The sequence below is a fragment of the Vitis riparia genome, chromosome 11 (genome assembly GCF_004353265.1).
Source record: "Vitis riparia cultivar Riparia Gloire de Montpellier isolate 1030 chromosome 11, EGFV_Vit.rip_1.0, whole genome shotgun sequence".
NCBI lineage: Eukaryota > Viridiplantae > Streptophyta > Magnoliopsida > Vitales > Vitaceae > Vitis > Vitis riparia.
Window position 1 is genome coordinate 11088943 of NC_048441.1, and position 25545 is coordinate 11114487.

The 25545-nt window shown below is 31.8% G+C and overlaps 1 protein-coding gene across 3 annotated transcripts; it reads left to right on the forward strand.

Annotated features, from left to right (window-relative positions):
- Nucleotides 1-8491: 8491 nt before the first annotated feature.
- On the forward strand, nucleotides 8492-16259 carry LOC117924583 (protein MULTIPOLAR SPINDLE 1). 3 transcript variants are annotated; one of them, XM_034843242.1, is made up of 10 exons: nucleotides 8492-8703; nucleotides 8810-8867; nucleotides 8958-9104; nucleotides 9188-9250; nucleotides 9390-9469; nucleotides 9598-9652; nucleotides 10788-10901; nucleotides 13387-13579; nucleotides 14939-15009; nucleotides 15268-16259. In XM_034843242.1, the coding sequence occupies exons 1-10, from the start codon at nucleotides 8572-8574 to the stop codon at nucleotides 15450-15452; spliced, it is 1098 nt and encodes a 365-aa protein (XP_034699133.1). In that variant the 5' UTR covers nucleotides 8492-8571; the 3' UTR covers nucleotides 15453-16259. The 3 variants fall into 3 exon arrangements, with proteins under 3 accessions (XP_034699133.1, XP_034699134.1, XP_034699135.1); XM_034843243.1 differs by having other exon boundaries at nucleotides 15255-15449; XM_034843244.1 differs by lacking the exon at nucleotides 10788-10901.
- Nucleotides 16260-25545: the final 9286 nt, after the last annotated feature.

Consider the following 25545-nt stretch of genomic DNA (forward strand, 5'->3'; position numbering starts at 1 on the left):
CTGTGAAAGTTAATCATTGCATTAATATAAAGGATTTTACATTAATGGTTATAATCTTATCAAGAACCTATCTGGTGATGAATATGAATATTTATAATCTCATTAAAAGCTACTTTGGTAGTGATTTTGACTACAAAAAAATTAGCTATGTGACTAATTTTTGAAAATCTAGTGCTTATTCACCTTAATTTTTATTTTTTATTTTCCAATTTTAGTATCTTTAGTCTTCCTGTTTGGTGGCTAAAAAAGAGTTCAAGGCCAAAATAGTTTTTTTTTTTTTTAAGAAAAAAAAAGGCACATGTAGACCCCCTCCAAAAATATTCACCAAATTAGTTATTTGTTACCACGTAATTATTCATCTGTTTTTTTTAACCTTAAAACTATAGTCAGCAACTTTGGTTTTAAAATTTTCCTTAAAACAACATTCAGTGCTTTAAAATTATCTTAAAAACCTTGAAACCATAATCATTAACTATGGTTTTTAAATTATTTTTGAAACCACATTAAGTAATTGTGGTTTAAAATTATATTTAAAATCATAGTCACTAACTATGGTTTTCGGATTAAAATTTTGAAAAAAATTCTTAGCCACATGCACTCCCATAAGATTTTATATATTCATACTGAATAAAATATTTATTATTTTATAAATTATATCACATATGGATTAAATAAAAATATTTCTTTCATATTATTTTAAAATTTCATATGAAAATTAGAGCCAATGATAATGATTTTAAGGTTTTACTTATGAATATAACTTAATTGTAGTTTTAACTTATTTCTTCGTTAAAATGTTTAATTTTTTTAATTGTCAAGGAAATGGGTGAATATCATAACATCATTCATTTGAATTGATACTTTATATAAACTTATATGTATCAACCAAACTATTATAGTATTATAAACATGATAAAAGTTCTCAATGTGTGCTACATGATGAAATCTTTCTTTTTACGGTATATGGTCATATTTGATGGATTCATCTGGGTTATTTGAGAAGCCTCTATCTCTATACATTGTGATGTGTGTTCAACATGTGCTATTGAATATGATGGAATTAATGGAGATAGAACTCGATGTATACATGAAGCCCGATATCGTGTAGCATGAGATGTCCTCCTAAGAAAAGGTGGAGGTACAATGGACTCTATAATAGGTACAATGGATGCTAAGGCGATGTGTTGTGTATGGGTTAGTATAGAAGCCTCAAGTGGGGGTGCATCCATTGATATAGATTGCTTGGGTGAAAGTGGAGGTGAAGTCGTTAGTATGGATGTAACATGAAGGAGGAAAGGTGTTATGGTAGCCTCAGGTTGGGGTGAAGGGACTGGTATGGATGTAACAAGGGGGTGGAGGGGTGGGTCTAATGATATAGATGGTTGAAATAAAGGAATGGTAGATGATGTGATACTCATATGGGAGGGGAGGGGGGTGTTTGGTTGGAGATGAGCTAGTATGGATGCCTTAGGTATAAATGGGTCTAGTGATATAAATGATTGGATCAAGGGTAGATGGTGTGGAGGTCTCAGGTAGGGGTGAAGGGACTGGAATCGATGTCACTGGTGGATACGAGGATTGTACCAAACTAGATGACCGAGTTACATGTCGTTGACTAGCTTACTCACCACCTCTCCTTTAGCCTTTAATGGATTATACCCTAACAATAGTAGTTAATGACGGTGGTCTCATGGATGGCCTTGAAGATGTGGATGGCTCTTGTGTTGAGTGTATGTGATGGTCCTTTCCAATAGCACATAAAACATTAATAGAAATTCGATGAGTTTATTCCAAATAATTTGAAATAGCCATTTGTGTCACGGTGGTGATCTATATAAGAAAATGAAACATGAGACATTTACACGTAATTTAAGTTTAACCCTCATTTAAAAATGTTTTTGTGTCTCAAATGGTCTTACTAGTAATTTAGTGGCTGACATTGTACTATGGAACCTCATATGATCCTTATGCAAAAGAGGTGCATGTTAGGAACCTTAGATTACTCCATTCCCATGCCTTTGATTTCATAGGGTGCATGCATATATCCCTAGGCATCTCTAAATCTTTTGCAACATAATAAAACGATAATAAAAACCATTATTAACTAGTAGATCTAGAGATATAGTACTCATACCTAGATTTGGATGTTCCCAGATCAATGATTGTGGTAAAGAACAACCCTGAATAGTTTAGAGATCTCGTTCACCCAATATCTTCCTCCTGATAACTCGAACCATGATCTTAGCATTCCAATGTGTGGGCTTTGGAAGGGTGGAAACCTAGGTTTTTTTTTTTTTCTCTTTGAAGGTGGAAGATGACTATTTAAAATCCATTAGGAAACCTTAACCCCATAAAGAGGTATTTATAAGGTTCCCCTACTAGGCTTAAGTGACTTAAGTCCATATGGGCTTGGGTTAATTAATCTAGCCCAAAATGAGTCATAATTGATTTATAACCACACATGTCCATCTAATTAATCAATTGGCTCAATCCAGAGACCTTATTCACTATCATTTGTACAACCTTGCATAATTACCAAAACGCTCTTATGCACAGGAGTAAACCAAGAACCAATCCAACCCTCTTAAATTGTGCCAACATGGTATATGAGCTTAGAGTGGGGATCATTGGGACCCATAGGAAAATTGGCTCCCTCATAATCCAATTTTAAAGCTTATTCAACATCCTACTATAGAAAATCAATTGCACTCTAGTACCTTATGTAAATAATAATGAGACAAAGCTCAAGTTTGTGACTTACTATCCATTGCATGCAGATCCCTCATAAACTAGTGTTTATAATCTAACAAGGTCATTGTAGGACCTTAAACACTACCAACTCTCCTAAAAGCAATTAATGTTAGGAAATGCATATACTCTAGCCTTATAGTGCATTCATCTAAGCGCCTACGACGAACACAAGGGTAGTTGATGGACGCGGCCAACCCTCCTATCTGCCAACAATTCCCCCCCTCCCAATGACACCCCTAGGGTTCGAACTCATGACCTCGACTTTGATACCACTTGTAGGACCTCAGGCGCTACCAACTTTCTTAAAAGCAATTGCTGTTAAGAAAGACACATACCCCAGCCTTATAGTGCATTCACCCAAGCGCCCACGACGAACACAAGAAGAGTTGATGGACGCGACCAACCCTCCGATCTGCCAACGGTAATGCTATCACGTCACTATTATCCATTACATGTAAACTTTCCTTGAACTTGTGTCCGTAATCTAACAAGGTAGTGCTATCACCTATTAAGATTACTTCTCAAATCCTTGAGTTATAGATCTCACTTATTATGTGATCAACTAACATACTCTAACTCTAAGGAGTATGTGTCAAATTCCACTAAAGGAATTATTGTGACCATATATTTCATGATCACATGTCCTTTGGATCACCCAATGAGACACTCTATCTCAATTTCATTAGATATCATAGTGCTTCTATTGAGAATATTCGTTGTCATCAACCTTCATCAATAATGACCTAATCCATGGGGATGTATGACGATTTTAGGGTTTTAGCCATAGATTAATGCCTCATGTTGATTTCAACATAGGCTCCATATCCTCTTAAGGTTGAGAATCCATACAATATAGTATTTTGGTGAATAATGACAATTGATAGCCTTGCGTTATGTGTCATGATTCACTATAGTCCTTGTCCAGTGTGCATCACATACACTAGTGCACTCACCATTGGAAATCCATTCCAACAACCAAGACAAGTCATCCCCCCAATTATGAAGTGATGCACTATAGTCTCTGTTTGATTGCCCAAATCTATGAATTGATTGTAGACAACTTATTTATTTATAAGGAATCCATGACTTATATTTTTTATGCAACTCCTAATGTACCCAAGTCATGTACAATGTAAGAGATATGTACTTATTGTTCAATTCAATGTCAATGTATAAAAGGGATAACAACAGGATTGTCAAGTCTAACTTTGTAACATTATATTTTGTTTTTAGGGGATCAATCTTAACAAACTTCCACTAGCCCCAAAAGTAGACTAGGCACTGCAGAAAGAATTTGCTCTACAATTATATCACCTTTCTTAACTATCTCATAAATCAAGTAGTATTTCCTTTCCATATGTTTTCTTTTCTTGTGGTAACTTGGTTCTTTAGACTGTGCCACCATCCTACTGTTATAAAAAATAGGATATTGGATGATACAGCAAAGGGAACTACCCTTAGTTCTTATAAGAAACATCTTAAGCCATTTGACTTTCTTTGTTACTTCAAAAAAAAAAAAAAAAAAAAAAACCACTTAAAGTGTACAATGCAAAATTCCTCATCAAACTGAAATTCTAATTCCATGTTCCCAAGGAGTACCAACTCGTCGCAAAGACTCACAAGCATATATCCTCTTGTTCTCTTAAGATACTTGCATATGTGCTTGACATCTCCCCAAATCTCTAATCATGATATGAAGTAATATCTACTCACTATTCCTATAACAAAACAAATGTTACTTAAGGCTACCCATTATAGAAGCATAGGATACCGCCTTAATGCGATCTCTCCTCAAATGTCCAAGAACATTGATCATGAGAAAGACAACTCCAAACCCAAAGGGTAGCAAACCTTTTTTAGAGTTTTACATCATGCACTTGACCAAATGCTCATCAATGTAGGTGATATAGTACAATTTTCCTATTCTTGTAATCTTAAAAGAACTTATAAATGGCTCCTTCTAGATTTTCATTTAGAACTAAGTAGACAAATAGATCTTGATTGATACCTACATCATTCAAAATGAGTAAATTATCATCTACTCACAAGATCTAAGAACACTATCATGCTTCCCTATTCCTTCTTGTACATATAAGGCTCTTTGCTATAAAAATGTTTGGTTGTAGTATCTCATAAATGAGATGCATTGCAATGGATAGGAGTACTTTGATGGATTTGAGTATGGTTACTATTGAAAAAGTTTTCCATAGTTGAAACAAAGTTTCATACTATAACTTTTAGCTACAGTCTAGCCACATAAAAATCAAACTTTCCATCTACTCTTTTGTTTTTTTATAGATCATCTTACATTTATGGGTTTTATCCCTTTAAGTGCTTCTACAAGAACTCAAACTATGTTAGAATACAAATATTCTAATTATCCTTTCATAGTCAAGAATGAACATGAAAACCGTTCACTACTTCATCATAATCCATGGGAAATAAACTTCCCACTATAATGAGGTACTGGTGCACTTAAAATCATAGGAATTGTAAGTCTCTAACATTTGGATCCATAGTATCCTATGCAATGTGGGACTATTTTTTAGTGTATTCCAATCCATATCACTTTTTGCCTTATTCCTTATCATATAGTCTTCATCAGAAATATGACATTTGTAACAACAAATAAGGTTATGCTTGTTGATCTATTGCCACACGAGGCATTGTAGCTCGATCTATTAGGATGTAAATGCATAGTATCTGTATAATAAGATTTTAATTTGTCTTTTCATGTTTTGACATTCTATTAAGATCAATTTGACACATAGAGATTGGATAGATAACATATGGATACGTTGCATTACCATTGATAACATGTGCAACAATGTTACTAATGATGGGTTTTGACATTCACATGTTTTATGGAAGCCTTAAATAAGATATTTGATTAAATATTTTTTAATTATATTTGTGGTTGGTTGGGAGATTTTTCAAATGATGTTTTACCTCATATTTTCTTTGACATTGTTATGTGGCATAAATTAGATTGAGTTTTATGATAGTTTGGTTTTCAACAAGGAATATATTTGCATTATTTATAGAGCTAGACCTATATTTAGTAGACAAGCAAGGACAAAATTGGTACAATTAGTTCGCATTCCATGCCTAGCATGTTAATCACACTAAGCTAATCGCTCCAAATATATTGTGATGACACCATCTGTCATTTTTTTTCATAGATTTTCACGACCCGAAGATGGTACATTATTATAGGATTACATGATTATTGACCACACCCATTGTGCATAGAGATCAAATGGGGTTCCATAATATAGTGACCGTCATCGCTTACTAATAAGATCATTCAATTCAATTAAAAAATCTTACTATAAATTAAGGTTAATAGAAGATTCGAGGTATTGATGCTGCGTTTATTTTGTTTTATTTTTTATTTTTTATTTTTTACTACAAATCACATGATGCAAATTGCTAGTTGATCTATTGGAGTTACCTTAGCTAATTTAAGAGATATTCATTAGATTGTTAGTGATTTTTTACATGCCATTGGAAAGGTTCACCACACAAACCCATCATGTGAGTCATCTACACCATCAATGCCAACCATGAGACTATTTGAATTGATCAACACTACTATGTTGCAACTCATTAGAGTTTAAGGAGAGGTAGTAGTTGAGACTTAGACCATTTGTGCATCAATCTAAGATAATCTTAACATCATCCACATATCCACCTAACATTGGCTACCCTACCACCATTTGAGGTATCTACATCATTTGCAATCCCTTCACTTGTGCTATCCACATCATTGACTATACTCTTACTTGAGACACTTATATTAGCTTGTGCATTACCACTAAAGACTTCCACATCTTTTGCCCTCCTTTAGTCGAGCTATCCACATCATCAATTTGAATCTCACTTGAGACATCCATACTAAACCCTTTACCCCACATGTTCAAAGCATATGTCCTACTCTTATCAAAGATTGCTACACCATCTACCCTCCTTAACATAGACCATAGAGTAGTGAGCTTTTGGAATAAGCCTTCAATTATTCTTTTCTTACATTTGTAGAATTGCTATTATCTATTTTTAAAGGTTTTATCAAGGCATCATTAATGAATGATGACATAGAATTCTGGCATGTAAGGCATGGAGATCCTCAACAAACTTATTTACCTTTACTCATTACATTAATTCATTTCTCAACATTGCAAAGTATTCCTTTCAATTAGAAGTTCATATATCACCATAACCATATGGACTAGGTAAGACCCAAAGTTGTTCTTTTATGTGTAGCAATGCTCTTCTTTATCGAGTTAGGCATTGTATGGAGTCTCTTAATATTATCAATTTATTTAGAAGTGCATGTTATAGGCAACACATGCTCATGACATCACTTCATACAATGTAGGGTTTAGAGTTTAATCCCCACATAAAGCATTTGTATTGTCAACTCATTCAAGTGCATTGTAGATGTTATTCTTGTTAGCATATTGCTCATTATTATTGGTGTATGACCAACAATGTATGTATTCGGCTAGTCTCCTCTTGAAGTAAACGACGAATTCATCTGGAATAAGAAGTGTCCGGATGGGTTTTTCAAGCACACTCCTCTGAAGCTTAAGTTGGGTGAGGAAGAGTTAAGCAAGAGAACACAGGGAACTATTCATGTACCTTCCTTATGGTGATTGATGGCTATTTATTCTTGCCCAAAAGTAACATTCTCTCTCTACTTTAATTGTGTCTTTGATTATGCTTTTATTGTCTTTAATGCCAATTATTAATCGGCTCGTAACGGCTTTTGAACCTTGAAGTTTGGTGTTTATGCTTAGTAATGGTTGTGACATTTAATGCGTTTAATGTCTTTTGTATTTAATGCTAGACAGGCGGCGAGGATCCGGATAGTTTTTATCTGTCTACATGTTAAGATGGACGGACAAGGATATTCGGTGGACAGACGATGATACATGGCAAGTGCAGGACGAGTCATGTTGGATGGAGGCGAGCATCCCACAATTATCACCTATATTGCTTGTAGGTGTTATTATCAATTTGATGACACAGTATCTTGTAAAGAGCTTGAATTGTCAATCATTTCTTGTACAATTGTAGATATAACTAGCAAGCGACAATATTAATCAGACATGATAACTTGAATTGAGTTTACAACCCAACTGATGTTATTGTTGATATGAGGACCTACTACCTTATAAAGAATTTGTATTGTCAATTCATTCATATGTAGTTTCGATGTGGTTGAGGAATGACTATTAATTAAACATGATCACCTAAATCGAGTTTATTGTCCAATTGATGTTTTTATTGATCTTGCGATACATTATCCACTAAGATTTTGTATTATTAATTCAATCAAGTGTAGTTACAAATATAATTGTGAACGATCATATTAATTACACGACCTCTTCAATCGAGTTCACGACCTAATTAATGTTATTGCTCAGCGAATGACATATTGCCCCATTTAGCGTTTACATTGTTAATTCATTCATGAGTAATCATAGTTGTAGGTAGGAATGACTATGTTAATCAAACACGATTGTATTAATTGAGTTTACCATCCAATTGATGTAATTGCCCATTTAGTGACAGACTTGTGCTATGAAAAGTTTCTATTATCAATTAATTCATGTTTAATTACAAATGTTATAACTATTTGAGATAATGTTACTTTATATTATTCAGACTATATATATCCACTGTAGGATGCAATATTACATTCATTAAAAAGAAAACCTACTATTGAATGGAAACATGTGTTTGAGAGTTCAAGAAATGATGCAAAGGTGAGGTTGGCGGCACTAGAGCTCCGAAGGCCACAGTCACCGACGCAAAATGTCGACGTCAAACACCGACTCTCATCAATCCTTGAAATTGGCCGTTGCCATGGCTCTCCTCCGTTCTAAGCTCCTCCACAACACCAACCCTCCTCCTCCACATTCCGACGCTCTTCGTTGGAAGCGAAAGGTCTCTGACCTAAACTGCCGATTCTTGTATTAGTCTCTGCCTTTTCTTCTCTTTTCTTTGCGCCCAAACTGAGCCTAATTGCCTTTGCTATATCCTGGAGTTTCAGGCCAAGGAGCGAAAACAAGAGCTTCTGAGGCTCAAGGAAGATCTCAGGGAAGCCGAAGGTCCTTGAATTATCTTTCTCACGCTCTGTTTCGGTTTCAGTCGTCGTGGACAGATCGTGCTTAGGTTTTGTGCTGCTTTTTTCGTTTCAGATGGTTTACGACATGATCTCTTCCCGCCAAGCGCTTCTTGCAAGTGCCATTTCTTCGATGATTTGGGGAAATTGAGCCCCAATCAGTTCGAACGTGGCTCTAATCGCAACTTCAATGATGTTCTTCGCCGGAGATTTCTCAGACAAGGTTTCATTATCACCGTCGTTAGCATCATCAGCTTTGTATTTTAATTTTGTTTTCCCAGCAGTTTGATTGCCTTTGCTTTTCAGTGCGGTTGAAGGAACGAAGGAGAAAAAGAACGGATGATTCAATCAAACATAACCATTATTCAGGTATATAAACAACTATGGAAATAGTTTGGCTGTTCACTTAGTTTTTATTTTCTTTTGAGTTTCAATAATCCAATGTGCAATCCCTAGTGTCTGGAAATTCATAGTCTTGTACAAATGTGTGGTCTGGTTACAAGTGCAGATATAGTCTGCGAGGATGAAACAGAACAACTTAGGGCCTCAATTGATTTTCTGGTGGAGCTTTGCGACACTGCTTCTCCTGTCAGTGTTCTTTACTCATTGTTTCTGCAGGCTTTCCTTCCACTTAGATTCTATAAATGAATACTTATTTGAATGAATATTAATTATATTTTTTAAGTTCTATATTTTTTTTTAAACCTATTCTGCAGGTGGAGAACAGTAACTTCACAAACTGGTCACACCAAGCTGTAGACTTTATTTTAGGTAGCGTCTTGTGCTTAATTTATTATCACTTGAGTTTCCTTTAAATTGTATATAACCTTCCTAAAGGTAGATTCTATAACCTGTTTCATTAGCATGCTATTATCCTTGAAACAAATATTTTAGGATCAATAAGTATCTTTGGCACATTTGTCGATGATGTAATTCTTAATGGAATGTAACAGACCACATGCCACTTCTTGCCTTCTTGGTGTATCATTGTAATCAGAAGCCTTAATATTACCCTGAAATTTGTACTTGGAAGAAATTGATTGTTGAATAAAAATGTTTAGTGACAGGAATATTCTTGAATCATATTAAAATTTGTTTTGGCTAAACAATTGCTAAACTAATATTCCAGCCATTAGCAAATCATGATTGAAATTGAAACATGGAAAGGGATATGGTGAATTTACTAAGTGATCGGCAATGTCAAGTATCAACAGTGATTTCAAGCTATGACAGTTTGGCATTTGATGAAATTTTAGTAATATTGTACCTATTGCCAGAAAGTCAAGAAACAACTTGTTAATAGAAGCATGGGAGCTGACATTTGGATTTTGAGATGGAAGTATGGTACTGCCTGAATAGATACAATAAAACTAAAATATACTTAAGACACCAAGGATGACATTAATGGAGAAATAGATGAGGTAGAGTCATTGAAGATGTTTGGTCATTTAGTTGAAGGCTCTACAAGAACAAGAGGATGGAAAAAAAGAACTTTTTTTGGGCAGGGTGTAAGATGTGGTTGAGTTGGGCATAGATTTTAGAAACATTCTTGAAATGTACTTTACTTTGATGCTGTAGCAAGTTTCCATAACCATCTTTGTATGAATTATGAAGTGCTGCAGCGCATATTCTACTTCCCTATAGTTTGGGTTGGTGGGCTATACCAATTGTTTAGTTGTTCTTTCCTTGCAGTCACAACTTAGGAGAGGTAGTTTGAGAAACTTCTATGATTTATTATTACAAGTTTCTTCATTTATGCTCTTCTAGTTACCATTCTCCTTACTTTGATTGGGTGTCAAACTTTCAATATCAGATATTTCCATGTTATCTCAAGATTCTTAATGTATGACTTCTTTTTAAATGGTTGCTTGGTCTAGTTTAATGATTTTATGCTTGTAACTTGAAGCTTCATTGAAGAATCTGCTATCAGTGAGAAAGAATGTGGAATACATTGAAGGAATTATTAACAGCTTAATTATGCATTTGGTCAGAAGGTTGTGTACGCCCTTAAAAGGAGATGGTAAATAGCTAGATGTGCTTGAAATTTAAAATTTAATCCATTCCTAGTTCCATGTTTTAGAAATTTATGTTTGGTGAATCTTTGTGCTTTGATAGTTAAGTTCTTAGTTATTTCTAGTTTGTGATCTAGAAAGCTTCATCTTTGCTAGCATCCTATGTGAAGGAGCTGTTTCATTTCACACAATAACAAAAATAATCTAGGATGTTGAATGTTTAAAGTTCATTCCATTTACCTGAGTTTCATTTCTCATGTAGGAAATTTGCCTCTCTTGGTATGACTTTCTAAAATTTATGAGAGATGTGTCTTAAATCTTTAAGAAACAATGTTTCATAAGAAGATTTATGATTTCTAATCATTGTAAACACTGAAGTTTGTGATGTTTTCTAATGTGAAAAGGTTTGATTATGCTTGCTACTTTTAATTCCCATTTTTCTATTGCCCCTTGGAAATTGATCATATGAACATGAAGAACTGAGGCAAAAATAAGGGAAAAACAAATTGCCCATCTTGGATATGAAAGAAAGGACAATCTCTAATTCAATTTACTTGAACTTGTGAAATAAATAGAAGTAATGATGTAATAGTTGTGTGATTTAGATACTGCTAAAGCAATCTCTCACCTTGTGCTAAGCAAAGAAAGATTTTGTTTTGGATAGAATGATAAGTGCCTTTGTTTGATAAGTAAATAAGATTTTATAAGAACAAACACCTAAAGGGGTGCAACCCATATGCATGGCATGTATACAAGTACCACTTAAAAACAAAAAAACAAGTAAAAAGGAAAGACTCCTTACATCTTGAAGACAACCAAAACATAAACAAAATGTACTAGGAATAGCCTTTTTTCACTAACTCATCGGACCACTCAAATTGTTGGTTCAAAAGAATAGTTCTCAGCTCCAATTCTGATAGGTTTAAACCATAGAAATTTCTCTCTCTCTCTCTCTCTCTCTCTCTCTCTCTCTCTCTCTATATATATATATATATATATATATATATATATATATATATATATTATGTTCATTCCTTATACTTAAAAATTAAACATAGTAGAGCTGCATTCCATACTTTTCTATCCCCTTACAAAAATTCCTTCCCAACTATGTTACATGGGTTCGGGCATAAATGTCAAGTGCAGGAACTTGTCTAGTTGTGAGATCCTATGCATCCTAAACACTTAGGACATGAGGATTCAGTTGAAAAGGATTTCAATTTTCAACCATAGGTGTGGGTACTTGGATATGATCTTAATGAGAAATAAATTAACACTAAATATAAGCACAGTAAAATAAGTATAAGTTACCTACATGGGTAATTGTTGTTAGAAAATATATTTATTATATTTTTTTCTGTTTTAACAAGATGCTAATTATTATTTTCCTTTGATATTACTATTAATTGTACATGAATAACCTATTTATTATAGGTCTTTTATTTAATGAGATGCTAAGGAAAGTTTTTTTTTAAAAAAAATTATGCCACATTATTAGTAAACTTTAATTAGTTTGAAAATTTTAAAATTTATATTGATTTTGTAATAAAAATCTTCTAATATACTAGATGTTGATAAAATATAATTCATATTTAATTTCTTATCATGCCACTTTTTTATATTAATTATTATAATTTATATCTAGATTTTTAAGATATTAATTTTGATATTAATTTTTAATATTTTTACGCTATTAATTATTATATTTATTTTTAAATTTATCTATTATAATTTAAAAAATAAGAAAGAGATAACGCGCTTCTTCACTTACAAGAGTTAGAAATTAATTAAAAAATTCTTTATTTTTTTTACAATTTATAAGTAGCAAAATAGCTTATGCAATATAAATATAATTAAAAAAAATTAAAAAAGAGATAAAACAATCATGCAGATGTATATAAACGAATACGACTCGGATCTCATACATACACCCATGCTGTGTTGTGTCGACATGGGTATTTTGGTGAAATTAACATGTCCATGTATCACAGCTTGCCAACTAATCAGGGTATCCTTAATTTACTCAAGAAGCCCCAAGGAATACTGAATGTTGAAAACAATAAACATCATGAACTTTGAGCAATCCCATAATCGATAAGTAAATGGTTAGCTAACTCTTCCTTCTGCTTATGCAAGCACCACTAATTGGCTAATATTCCTACTGTTACACCCAAATTTGTCCAAAATAAGAATCTTCCCTCAAACAAAGAAACCAAATCCAGATAGAAGAAATATTTGATAGTGACCGGTTATTGGGCGATCTTTCATTTTGAAGAATTTAACATCAACAGTGACACCTTATTTTTCTGGTTGGAGCATTTTACTGTTTGCATTGGAAATATGCTTGCCATTCTATAGAAAAATTTGCTGATGGTAATAATATAACATTGTTGGCATGCTCTCCTTTGAAGTCCTTAATGATACTACCATTTATTCTCCTGTTTAATTTCTCTTAATCAATTGCCTTCCTATGTTTTTTACATTTTATTTCAGAGTTACATCATTTGGATGCTGATCACCAGTTCTATGTCCAGCACTTGATCCGCAAGCTTGGAAGTGATCCCTTTGTTGGACACCGGGCAATACTCTCAGTTTCTCAAAGAATTTCTTTGATAGCTGAAAGTTTGCTTTTCTTGGATCCTTTTGATGATGCTTTTCCTAATTTGCATGGTTGTATGTTTGTGCTGTAAGTATTCTAGTGTAATTTGTTTAGAACTATAATCATCTGTATGATTCTAATTGTCTATTGCAAAATCACATTCTTTTGGAAACTGAAGTCAATTAGTTGTTAGCTGTATGTTATATCTTAATTATGAGACAGAATCCTATCTTATTGTCTGCTTGATAGGTGCTTCTCACGGATGCCAGTCCATAACATGAAATTATGTAATATGGTGTTATGGTGCCCTATGGTGTTAATAGCATAAATATTACATTAAAAAAGTAAGTTTACCACATAAAACTCTAAGTAGAAATTTTAGGTGCAGTTTACTAAATAGATTTCTAAGGATTGGCTCCTGCTGTGGATTTGAAGAGTTATATTATTTTGAAGCTCATTATAGTTACTTTATACTTTGTTTTGTTGTTAACAACCGCTATTTCTGATTTAGGTCAGTTAAATTCAATATTTGGAATGACCATTTTCCCCAAAGATTACCTTCAGTTATCACTAATGTTCTTTTCTTTTCTTTTTCCTTTTTCCTTTTTTTTTTTCAATTTTTTTTGCATCTCATTAGTGTCATTAAGATTTCCATAGTTATAGTGAGACAGCTAGAATTTGCTGACAGGTGGCTGTGCTCAGGAGCTCAGTGCTCTTTGATGTGTTAGTACTTGTGGCCTTGCCCTTTTCCTGAAGATGACTTTATGAAGATCTACAAAGCTTATTTCTGCCTTTTTTCCCCTCTTCTTTGCTTTTTTTTCTTTCTTCTTCTTCATTCTTTCTTTCTTTTTTAATTTTATTATTATTTTTATTTTTTGCTTGTGGCTGTACCTCTCCAATGATATCTCCCTTTATCAGCGTAAGATATGAATAGTGCATTTCTCCATGATGATCTTCATGAGGTTTCGGCATGCTTGGTGTTCCTTCAATCATCCTTAGCATCCTTCTGCCATTTATGGTCCCGAATGGGCTTTATTGACAGTAGTTTTCTAGCAAGTGTGCTTGAGTGGTATATGTCAAACAATGTGATTATTACTGTCTCATATTCATTCTATCCATTTAAGCAAATAATAATCATCCTTTGAAATGGAAGATCTTGAGTTCATTAACATTTTTAAAAAAAATATTAATCTCTTGCAGTACTTGTATTTATCTGCTTTCTTGGTTTAAGTAGTGAAATCTATTGCAGTAATTTCTTTCTTTCTTTTTTCTTTCTTTTCCTTTTTTCAAGAACTGTTTCTTTGCTTGCATTTTCCTTTTTGTTATCTTATCATGTTCCCCTCACCCATTAAATAGAATTCAAATCATATGAAAAATTTTAGACACAATACATTGCCCTGTGGTGTTTCTCAGATAGCCTTGTCTTATTTTTTATATGGATGACAGGATCCAGCTTATTGAATTTCTGATATCAGACTACTTATTGGTTTGGTCAAGAGATGAAGGTTTTGACAACAGTAAGTATCCTTCCCACCCTCTGCACATGTCTATTAGCTTTTAACATCTATTGTAGCAGTCTTGCTTCATTATCACCAAATCACCAGCAATACGATTCCTGGTTTATAATTAAGAAATGAAATCTTATACTACTATACCTCCATGAGTTTATGTAGTGCTGAAAACATTCTCTATAATTACTGTCCATATTGGATTCAAGACCAAGTTTTCAAACATACATGAGCAACTGTGGAATGATATGCAGTTTCAAATTGCAGTGCTGTTTGTCGAGTGGGTGACATCAATTCTTCATGCACGGAAAGCATTAAAACTCTTGGAAAGCAGGAATGGGCTTTATGTTCTATACATGGATAGGGTGACTGGGGAATTGGCTAAACATGTGGGTCAGGTTTCACTACTCCAGGAGCTCAACCCTGATATTATTAATATCCTGTTCCATTGACAAAATTCTTTTGCATATTTTTCAGCACTGTAAACCACATGCCTGAAACTTTTCCTGTAAATCTATTTTTAGTTTAAAAAATAGAGACGGTTCTGCGCACTTGAACATTAGGATCATGTTCCTTCAACAAAATTCAGAACCAGAGGACCTCACTCTCTCTTATCATCAGTTTTCTCAGTAGAAAATATAATGATATTTTGTGGTTCTTTCGTTTAATCTTGCCCATGTCGTCTTATCTCAGTAATTATTGCCACTGCCTATTCTAGTGGATGATGGGATCACGAGGCCTAAGCTGGATAGGTGGTTAAAGTATCTGCTTGGCATTTTGAGGTCAGGACAGAGGTCCTGGCATAGAAACGGATTTGTTTTCGTTGGGGTTCTGTCATCGACTCATTCCCGGGTAGCTGTCTCCTTTACACCCAGTAGCTTTCTTGCTCACCCATTGCAACAGGGAAACAACTGGCTGATAAAACCCAGTTCCTTTTGCACCTGGAAGGTTGGACTAGGACAAATTCCAAGAGTTGGTTCCAGATCATTTTCTTAATGTATTTTGCTAAATGCTCTAGCTTAGGATATGGTCAGTTTATATCTGCTCATACAAATTCTTATTGTTGTCATCAAAAATGGAAAATCAGTAGGTAAAGTCCAAGCATCGAGTTTATCTGGCATTGAACACTCTGGTTCTTGATCTCCAGATCTTTATGCCTGCGTATGCCCTCCTCCGTTGCTGCCAATTTTGTATTAATCCAGGTTTGAATCTGTAAAATTGATGGTTGTGAGAGAAAGTGATTTTTCCTTTTTGTTTTCTCTTCTCCTTTTACTTATTAAACACAGGAAACAGCACTGGAACAATTCAAAACAACTCAAGGGTTGAGGTTCTGGATGATTTGTCTGGTAAGTGGGCTTGAAGATGGTTTCCGCCTATGGTCTTGGTTTAATATCATCGTCAGGAGCGAATCACTCTGCATTCATTAATGAGTTGAGCATAAAAAGTATTTTTAAGGTTTGGTTGCAAACCTTTTTCTTTAATACAAAGAAGTATTATAGAACCTTATCTTAAAAAATAAAGATTTTGAAAATCTATTTAAAAAAGATGTCAAATTTTTTTTACTACATGAGATGGCAAAGCTGGTTATGTTTTGGACAAAATTTTTATTTTTTATTTTTGAAAATAAAGACTTCCATATAAAATATAATAATTTTTACATAAAAAATTAGAAATTAAAAGTTTGTTTGGTTGTATGATATAAAAATAGTTTTTTATTTTTAAAAATAAAAAACTGTTTTTAAAAGTTTGTAACATTGATTGACCATTATTTTTTGGAAACTTTTTTAAAAAACGAAGTGAAATAAATAACAACTTTTAGAGAAAAATAAAAATTGAATTCATCCTATTTATAGAACAAAAAGAAAACATAGAATGAAACTTATTTTTAAAAGCTATTTTTTATTTTTTAATCTAAAAACAGTTTTTAAAAGTAAGTTTAAAAAAAAAAATGGTCAAAAGAACTTTATTTTTAAAATTTGAAAAAGTATATTTACTCTCTTAAAATTTTAAAACATTAAAAAGTATTTTTAAGATTACCTTTATCCAAACTAATTTTTTTTTATATTTAATATAAAAATTTTAAAATATTAAAAAGTGTTTTTAGAATACCTTTATCCAAATGTAAAAGTAAAATATTAGAAAGTATTTTTAAGGATACCTTTATCTAAAATCTCAAAATTTTAAGATATTACAAAGGGTTTTTTATATTTAGTTGAATTTTAAAAATTGTAATATTTATATTTTATAGATTTTATTTTATTTTATTGAGTATTTGTTTTTAAAAATAAAAAATAAAGAATTTATCTAACCGTAATACAAGTCATTTAGCATTATTATTGTTTGTAAAACTAAAATAAAATTATACATCCAATCAATACCGATTGACTGATTAGGTATCTCTCAAAAGGACTTTTCGGTGAAGGACGGTGGCGTACTACTCTAGGTTGCTGAGAGCAGCAGCGGTGGCGCGGAGGCCGGCGTCCATGAGTATTGGCGGAATCGGACAAATGACTTTTTCAATAAACAAAAAGTAGTTGACTAATTTACTCTTTGTTCTTGAGTTGAGTAATTCAAAGTTATATCTATCTATATATTTATTTAACATTATTAGTACCTAATTGCGTGTTAACACGTGATTATATCAGATGTGGTTTGTTTTCATCACATATCATGAGCTGTGTCATGATATGGAAAAGAATCCCCAAGCTTATAGTATCAATATATAAGACTAACTTATAGAATGGAAAAGAATCCAAAGAGAAAGGAGTGAATTATACCCAAGTTAGCAAGAGGAGATGACTTTATTTGAAAGTATTTTTTCAAAAATAACTTTTAAAATAATATTTGAAAATATTTTTTGAAAATTATTCTTTAATATTTTATAAATCAGAAATATATTTGGAATGTATTTAACCTATTTTCTATATTCTAAATAAGTTTTAAAAATAAAATAGAGTTCTTTTCATTGTTAAAGATGGTCTATTTGAAAACCAAAAATATGTTTAGAAATGTGAAACGTACTTAATTTGTTTTCTATGTTTTTAAATAAGCTTTAAAAAACAACTACAATACTTTATTTTTAATAATTAATTCTCCATATTTATATAATTATTTTTAAAAATAATTACTAAAAAACAAGTGATTAATATAATAATTAATCAGTTTGTTCCCCTCCATTATTGGAGGCAATCATATAATAGACAATTATTTTTATGTCATAGGTACAACCGAGAAATCATATAATATACATAGGGGAAAGAATAAACAACCGAGAAATCAAAATAAAAAATATAATATTGGATTTGTGTCTAGTGCTTATCTTGTACAAGTGAATAAAATTTGAAATCGTGAAGAAGCGGTCTAAGGTGTGAATACAAAGAGTGAAGAATTTAAACAAATATCATATCCTGGATATGAAGTGTCGAAGTTTGAATGAAATTAGTGAAGTCATATAACATATAAATATATATATATATATTTATTTTGTGAAAAAATAATATAATATTTATTATTATGGTAATTATTCATGATTAAATAGTTAATTTGTTGTGGACCCCGCATTTCGGCTCATGCGTTTCCCACTCGAAGGCCAGCTCGATTTTTATTTTGAAAAACGATTTCATTTATTGATTAAGAAAATGACTTGGAGTCGCCACTTATTTTCGTTTTATTTTTTTAAAGGGTAAACAAAATAAGAAAGAAAACCCTAAGTGCAACTCCTTATTTTGGAAAAGGTGATCTACGAAAAAACCGGATCGGGTTCAGGGGTCAGGTTACTTATTGGGAAGGTACGGTAACGACCGTAGCACCCCTCTAAGTCCCTAAAGTCGGGTCTCTACTAATAGAATGAAGCTGACATGGCAATCAATGAGAAAATCAATGAATACTCGAAGCGATCATGCACATATGGGAATCAAAACATGTATAAAGAATGAACAAAATATGAGTGGATACGTACCTGGTCCTCCAGTCGCGAATGCGCTATCATGGAACAGGATTAGTGAATACGAATAGATAAAATTATGCGCATGTCAAGGAACAGAATAAATCAAACAAGCATGGTAAATCAATCAATCAATCATAAAATCACATATGCGGGGCCCCCACCAAAGCCCGATTGATCTTGCCTGAATTAATCTCACGAAACCCATTATTTTGGAATTATGAAGATTCATCATTCTTGCTTGTGTAAAAAAACAAAAGAGATAGAACATTATTTAAAAAATTGAAGTGGAATTAAAGCTATTCGAGAGAAAACTGGATTTTTGAGATTTATTTGAAAATTAGAGTCTCGAAAATTATTTGAAGATTGAAGTCTTGAAAATTAAATTTAAGAATTGGAATTTCGGATATTAAATTTGAAAGAAATTAGAATTTTGGAAATCGGAAATTAAGTTCAGAAATTGGAATTTTGAAGAATTGTTTAAAATGGAATTTCAAAATAAATAACTAAAATAATAATAATTAAATAAATTAATGTGAATATTAGAATTTTCAGAAATAGAAATTTAATTCGGAAATCGAAAGTTTTAAATGAACTGTTTAAAATGGAATTTTAGAATAAATAAATGAAATAAAATAATTAAATGGATTAATGTGAATATTGGAATTTTTGGAATTATAAATTAAAATCGGAAGTGGAAATTTTAATAAATTGTTTAAAATGGAATTTTAGAATAAATAAATAAAATAATAATAATTGAATAAATTAATGTGAATATGGGAATTTTCGGGACTTAATTCGGAAATCGGAAGTTTAAAAGAATTGATTTAAAATAGAGTTTTAAAATAAATAAATAAAATACTAATGATTAAATAAATTAATGTAAATATGGAAATTTTTGGGATTAGGAATTTAATTCGGAAATAAAAGGTTTTAAAGAATTGATTTAAAATGGAGTTTCAAAATAAATAAATTAATGGGAATATGAGAATTTTCGGGATTAGGAATTTAATTTGCAAATCAGAAGTTTTAAAGAATTGATTAAAATGGAGTTTTTTTTAAAAATAAATAAATAAATAAAATACTAATGATTAAATAAATTAATATGAATACAAAAATTTTCGGGATTAGGAATTTAATTCGGAAATCAGAGATTTTTAAGAATTGATTTAAAATGAAGTTTTGAAATAAATAAATAAAATACTAATGATTAAATAAATTAATGGGAAAATTAGAATTTCTGAAATTATGATTAAATTTAGAAAGCGGAATTTTGAAGAGTTGTTTAAAGATTGAATTTCAAAATAAACAAATAAATAAATGAATAAAAGGATAATGAATAACTTGATGTAAAAATTGGAATTTCGAAAATTGGAATTAAATTTAAAAATTGGAATTTTGAAGAATTATTTAAAGAAGGAAGCTTGAAAATTAAATTTTAAAAAATGGAATTTTAAAGAATTGTTTGGGAATGAAATTTCTGAAAATGGGATTCGAAGGGAATTGGAGTTTTGAAAACTTATTCGAAGGTGATATTTTAAAAGAATTAAGTTTGGAATTGTGGAATTTTTGAAAAATTAATTTTAAGAATTTGAATCCCGGATAATTAAATTCAAAATTAAAACTTTAGAGAATTATCATGAGAATTGAATTTTTTTTTTTAATAAAGATAAAGATAAATAAATTGGAGCTACGGAAAAATAGAATTTCAAAAATTAGAATTATGCAAACCAATTTTAAAATTAAACTTTAGAAGATTGTTTCGAAAATGATGTTTATCTCGTTTTATTTTATTGTATTCTATTCATTTATTTCATTTTATTATTATTATTATTATTATTATTATATATTTTAAAAGTCAGAGATATGGCAGTGGGTATTTGGCTTCTTTGGACGGAAAATGGCTTGGAGAAGAACAGTGGCAGCGCAATAGGAAGGACATCGACAACGGGGTAATGAGCTGCAGAAAAATCAAATTGGTTGGCGGCGACGGGGTGAGGCAGATTGAGATCTGGGGCCGAAAGACCGACGATTACACCCGGAGACGACGCCTCTCAACTAGAAGACTCCATGGTGTTGCTACTGCTCGTGGTTGGCTTCTAAGGCTGATGCTGGTGATTGTGATTCTCATTTTGAATCTGATATTGACTCGATTGCTGAAGCGGCATGGTTAACGGAAACGTCGGATATGTCGACGGAAAATTAGTCTTGGCCTTGAGATGCATCCTCCACGGAGTCGAAAGTGTTGAACCAGACCCGAGTTTTCTTCCGTGGGTCCTGGATCTTGGCGGCAAACCTGCCAAACGGCCTCTTGCGCACGCCTCTATAGTGGATCTCCTCGTTTCCGAATAGCCCGACGGCTACACCGAAAAGTTTGCCTCTCGGCGCCCTTCGCTTCGTGTTCTGGCGCGAGTGTTTTTGGAAGCAGTGAACGGAAATGAAAACAGAGGGACATAGAGAGAGGAAAAAAATAAAATAAATAAAATAAGGGAGAAGTGGCAACGTTGATCGACCCATGACAACCCGAGAAACCAACGAAAATATATATGCAATCGTCTATCATTCATGCTCAAAAACCAATAAAAATCTATCCAGAAGCGGCAAAGGATGAACAAAGAACAGGGTAATGAGTAGATAAAAAATATAAAACATAAAAAAAACCATACCTAGAGGCGCTTCTTTTCTTCTCCGAACTTCACTCTTCTTCTCCTGCGATCCCCTCCTCTCTCTGGATCCCCCGCTTGAAGAAAGCTCCCCCCATATATCTCCTTTTCTTTTCTTCTTTCCTCTGTTTTGTGTCTTCCTCCGCAAGCCAACCCTCCATTTCCTGTTCATCACATCAGCAAGCATGGGCTGTGGCATGCCCATGCAGCTGATTTCCCGGGCGTAGGGAAAAGGGGGCCCCCACTTATATCCAGTGCTGCCAGGCTCCTCTAATGCTATATGAAAAAAACTTGGCTCCCCAGATGGGGGTCTACATTTGTGTATAGCAATACTAGTCTAAGGAACAAGCCAAATTCCTTTAGAATTTCCTGAACTTTTTCAGCCATTTGAAACTGTTTTTAAAAAACAGTTTTATGTTTTTTTAACCATTTCGAAACTCAAAAACAGTTTGGTAACTTTGTAATAAAACAATTTTTTGATAACTTAATCCAAAAATAATATGTTATTTTATGAATATATGGAAAATGATTGATGTTAAAAATTACACCTAAAACTTATTTCTGAAAAATATTTGGAAACTCAGCAAAATATTGAAACATTGAGAACCTATTTGGTAACTGTTTTTTAAAATAGCTTTATCATTTTTAAAAAGAACAAAAAAAAAAAAAAACACTTTTTGACAACCAAGAAATAGAAAATAATTTTTTTTATTCTTAAAAGTAGAAAATTAGGTATTTTTAAAAAACATCTATAAGTTGTTTTCATTTGTTTTTTAGGGACTGTTTTAAAAAATTATTATATAAATATAGAGAATGATTAAAAATAAAACATGTAAAATTTATTTTTAAAATATATTTTAAAACATAAAAAAATACAGGTAAAAATATTTTAGTTTTTCAAATAGACTTTTGTTTTACAAAATATCAAAAAACAATTTTTTTAAAATAGATACCAAATAAACCCTTAAATTTACAATTTTTCTTCTTAAAAAAATTATAGTACTGTTTTTGAAAACATTTTAAAAACAAACACTATGATTTTCTTAGATAATAACTAATTAGCAACCTATCTTAATCCCAAGTTAAATATGAAATGGCAAACACTCATGTTAGCAGTCGGGACCAAGGAAAGTGAGGCGTTTGAATCTTTGCAGATGATTCTATACGTTGAACCTATGGAGAGAAGCAGGTGTTTGTTTATGAGTTGGAGCTTTTGTCATAGTCATAGCCTCCCAATGGAAAGTGGCATTTTTTTTCATACACCCCTTTTGCCTATTTTCTTGGTAGATATATATACGCAATTGTATGGTGTTCTATGAGTGTAAACTTCGAATAAAAATCATCCCACCTTTGTGGGGATTATCATGGTTTCCTACTTTGTCAACATTCTTTTTGTTTTCTCCTCGTCTCTTTTTTGGCCATTCTAAAATCAAGGTAAGAGTGGGTTGGTGGATACTAATACCACATTTAAATTTAATGAAATGTGAGGTTAGCAAATTTTTGTTGGTAGATGGAAACACCCTCGATGTTCCTTGTAATTCCATAGGATTTAACCATTGGAATCAATTATTTGTCACCATGAAATTAGAGTACTTTGTTTACTTTTTGTTAAATCAATTTTTTTTTTCTTTTTAATTATATAAATTAATTTAGTAAAATTTTAAAATTTGGGACAAATAATGGTGATAAATTATCATTTTAATATTAAATGAATTTTCAAATACCACCTATTAATATAAAATATAATAAATTATATCAGTCATATATCAATTATAATATGTGTATTATTACTTCTTACATCATTTCTTGGAGGGTCTCCAACATTTTCTTGAGTTTTGATTAGTTTTCATGTTATTGATATTTTGTGTTAAAATATCCACTAATTTATTTGTAAAATCAAGTTATTGGTATATCCGTCAAAACCAATATTTTCACCATTCATTATGTGCTTATAATATCAAGTAAATTTATTTCAAGATATTTGTTATGTATGTTGTACAACATATGTAATAGTTTATGATAATATATATTAAGTAAACTTGATTGCAAACTTCTGAAGAGATAAAAGTATATTACTAATGACATCAACTTCCATGTGAATGACACTTTACATTCTATCAAATTAAGAAGAAACTAATATAACCAACATGGTCTCTGAGTTAAATAATAATGCATCAACTCATTACAAGTCATATAAATATAAAACCAGAAGTTTTTACACAATGACTAGTTTATTCATAACTCTAAATGTGAAAATTATTATTTTGATGAGACAAATTTTCCCACTCTTAGGGGAAAGAAGTTGATTCTAGGAGAACAACGTGAAATTTCTTGAAATTTTTTTTATACAAGAATTAATGTCCCTAAAGGATAATTAACTAACATAGTAGTAGATACACGCCTGAAGTGTAGTAAAATAATTGAAGCAAAAAATAATGTTCTAGTAGGACAAGTACATAGCTAGTATGATGACAAATGAATCCAACGCTTGCTTGAAGTGTAGTAGAGAAAAACATAAGGAAAAATACATGAAAAACTTGATACTCTTGAAGACACTATATATAAAATGACTGATCAATCCAAAATTAAGGAACTTATAGCCTTTGAAGAGGCTACTATTGAGCAAATAACTCATAAAGAGGCACATATTGAACAAATAGTCATTGAAGAAACACATATTAAACAAATAGCCCTTGAAGGTATATATTGAACAAATAGTTTCTAAAGAAGCACATATTGAATAAATAGTCCCTAAAGAGGTACAAATTGAATGAATAACCCTTAAAGAGGTATAAATTGAATAAATAGCCCATGAAAAGGCATGGGTATCTTCATACCTAAAAGTGAAAGTGACTTATATTTATTATGAACAAGATAGGAGATAATAATATCAAAATAATGTTGTCATTATCAATGCATCTGTTTTATTTTTAAATGGTCTTTGACATCATGGGAAATGATAAAGATTCTAAATCATAAATTATGCAAGAATGTTGACATAAGTTAATAGCCAAAGTGGAAGATGCAATATAGACAAACTAGACTAGTTGACCAAAAAAAAGATTCTTTGGACCTGTAGTACTCTAGACTCTAGAAGATGTCAAACTTGTTAAATGTAAATGGACCTAAAGTTTAGCATCCGATGACATAAAAATTGTTTGGTACCAATGAGTCATTGTACAAAAGTGTATTTAAAATAAATTGTATTATAAGGTTTTCTATATATGGAAACTTTGTATCGACTCTTTTAATGACTTAATCATATTCCTAACTATCAAGATTGATCATCCTTGAAAATTTTAATGTGTACTATATATTGTTTATGGATCCATAGACATGTTAAAATCTTGGAAGGATTCAAGATGCATCAAGCAATCAAATCCCTAAAGGATTAACATGCTTGAAGCAACGGGAAGGATTGATATTTGACAACATATTTTAGATAATGTTATATAATATACTTGATTAAGTTACATCCTTATATGAATTAAAATTGAGGTTTATAATTGTTACAATCTTATTGGAACTCTTGAAGAGTTTATAAGCTAGAGTAGTTAATTATCTAATGAAATATTTTGGAAAACCAAATTTTGTCCCAACTAGTAATTGAGTACTTTACAAATGGAATGTTAGTCCATCAATTAGCATATATAAAAAGTCATGAAATGCTTTCATATGGGCAAATTACATTCATTAAGCTCTCTAATGTAATTTATTCACTTAAAGTGAAAAAGAATCTCTTTCACCCTAAAAAAGGAATGAAAAACTACTCGGTTCAGAAATACCTTAATTTCAATGTCATTAGTGTATTGATATATATTATAGATTGTGCATGACTATGGACTTGTTTTAGCAGATTGGTAGGAAAGGCAGGGCCATAAAAATCAGAAGCCACTTCTTCTAAAAGCTATAACGATTCTATTGATTACTTTAAGGCAG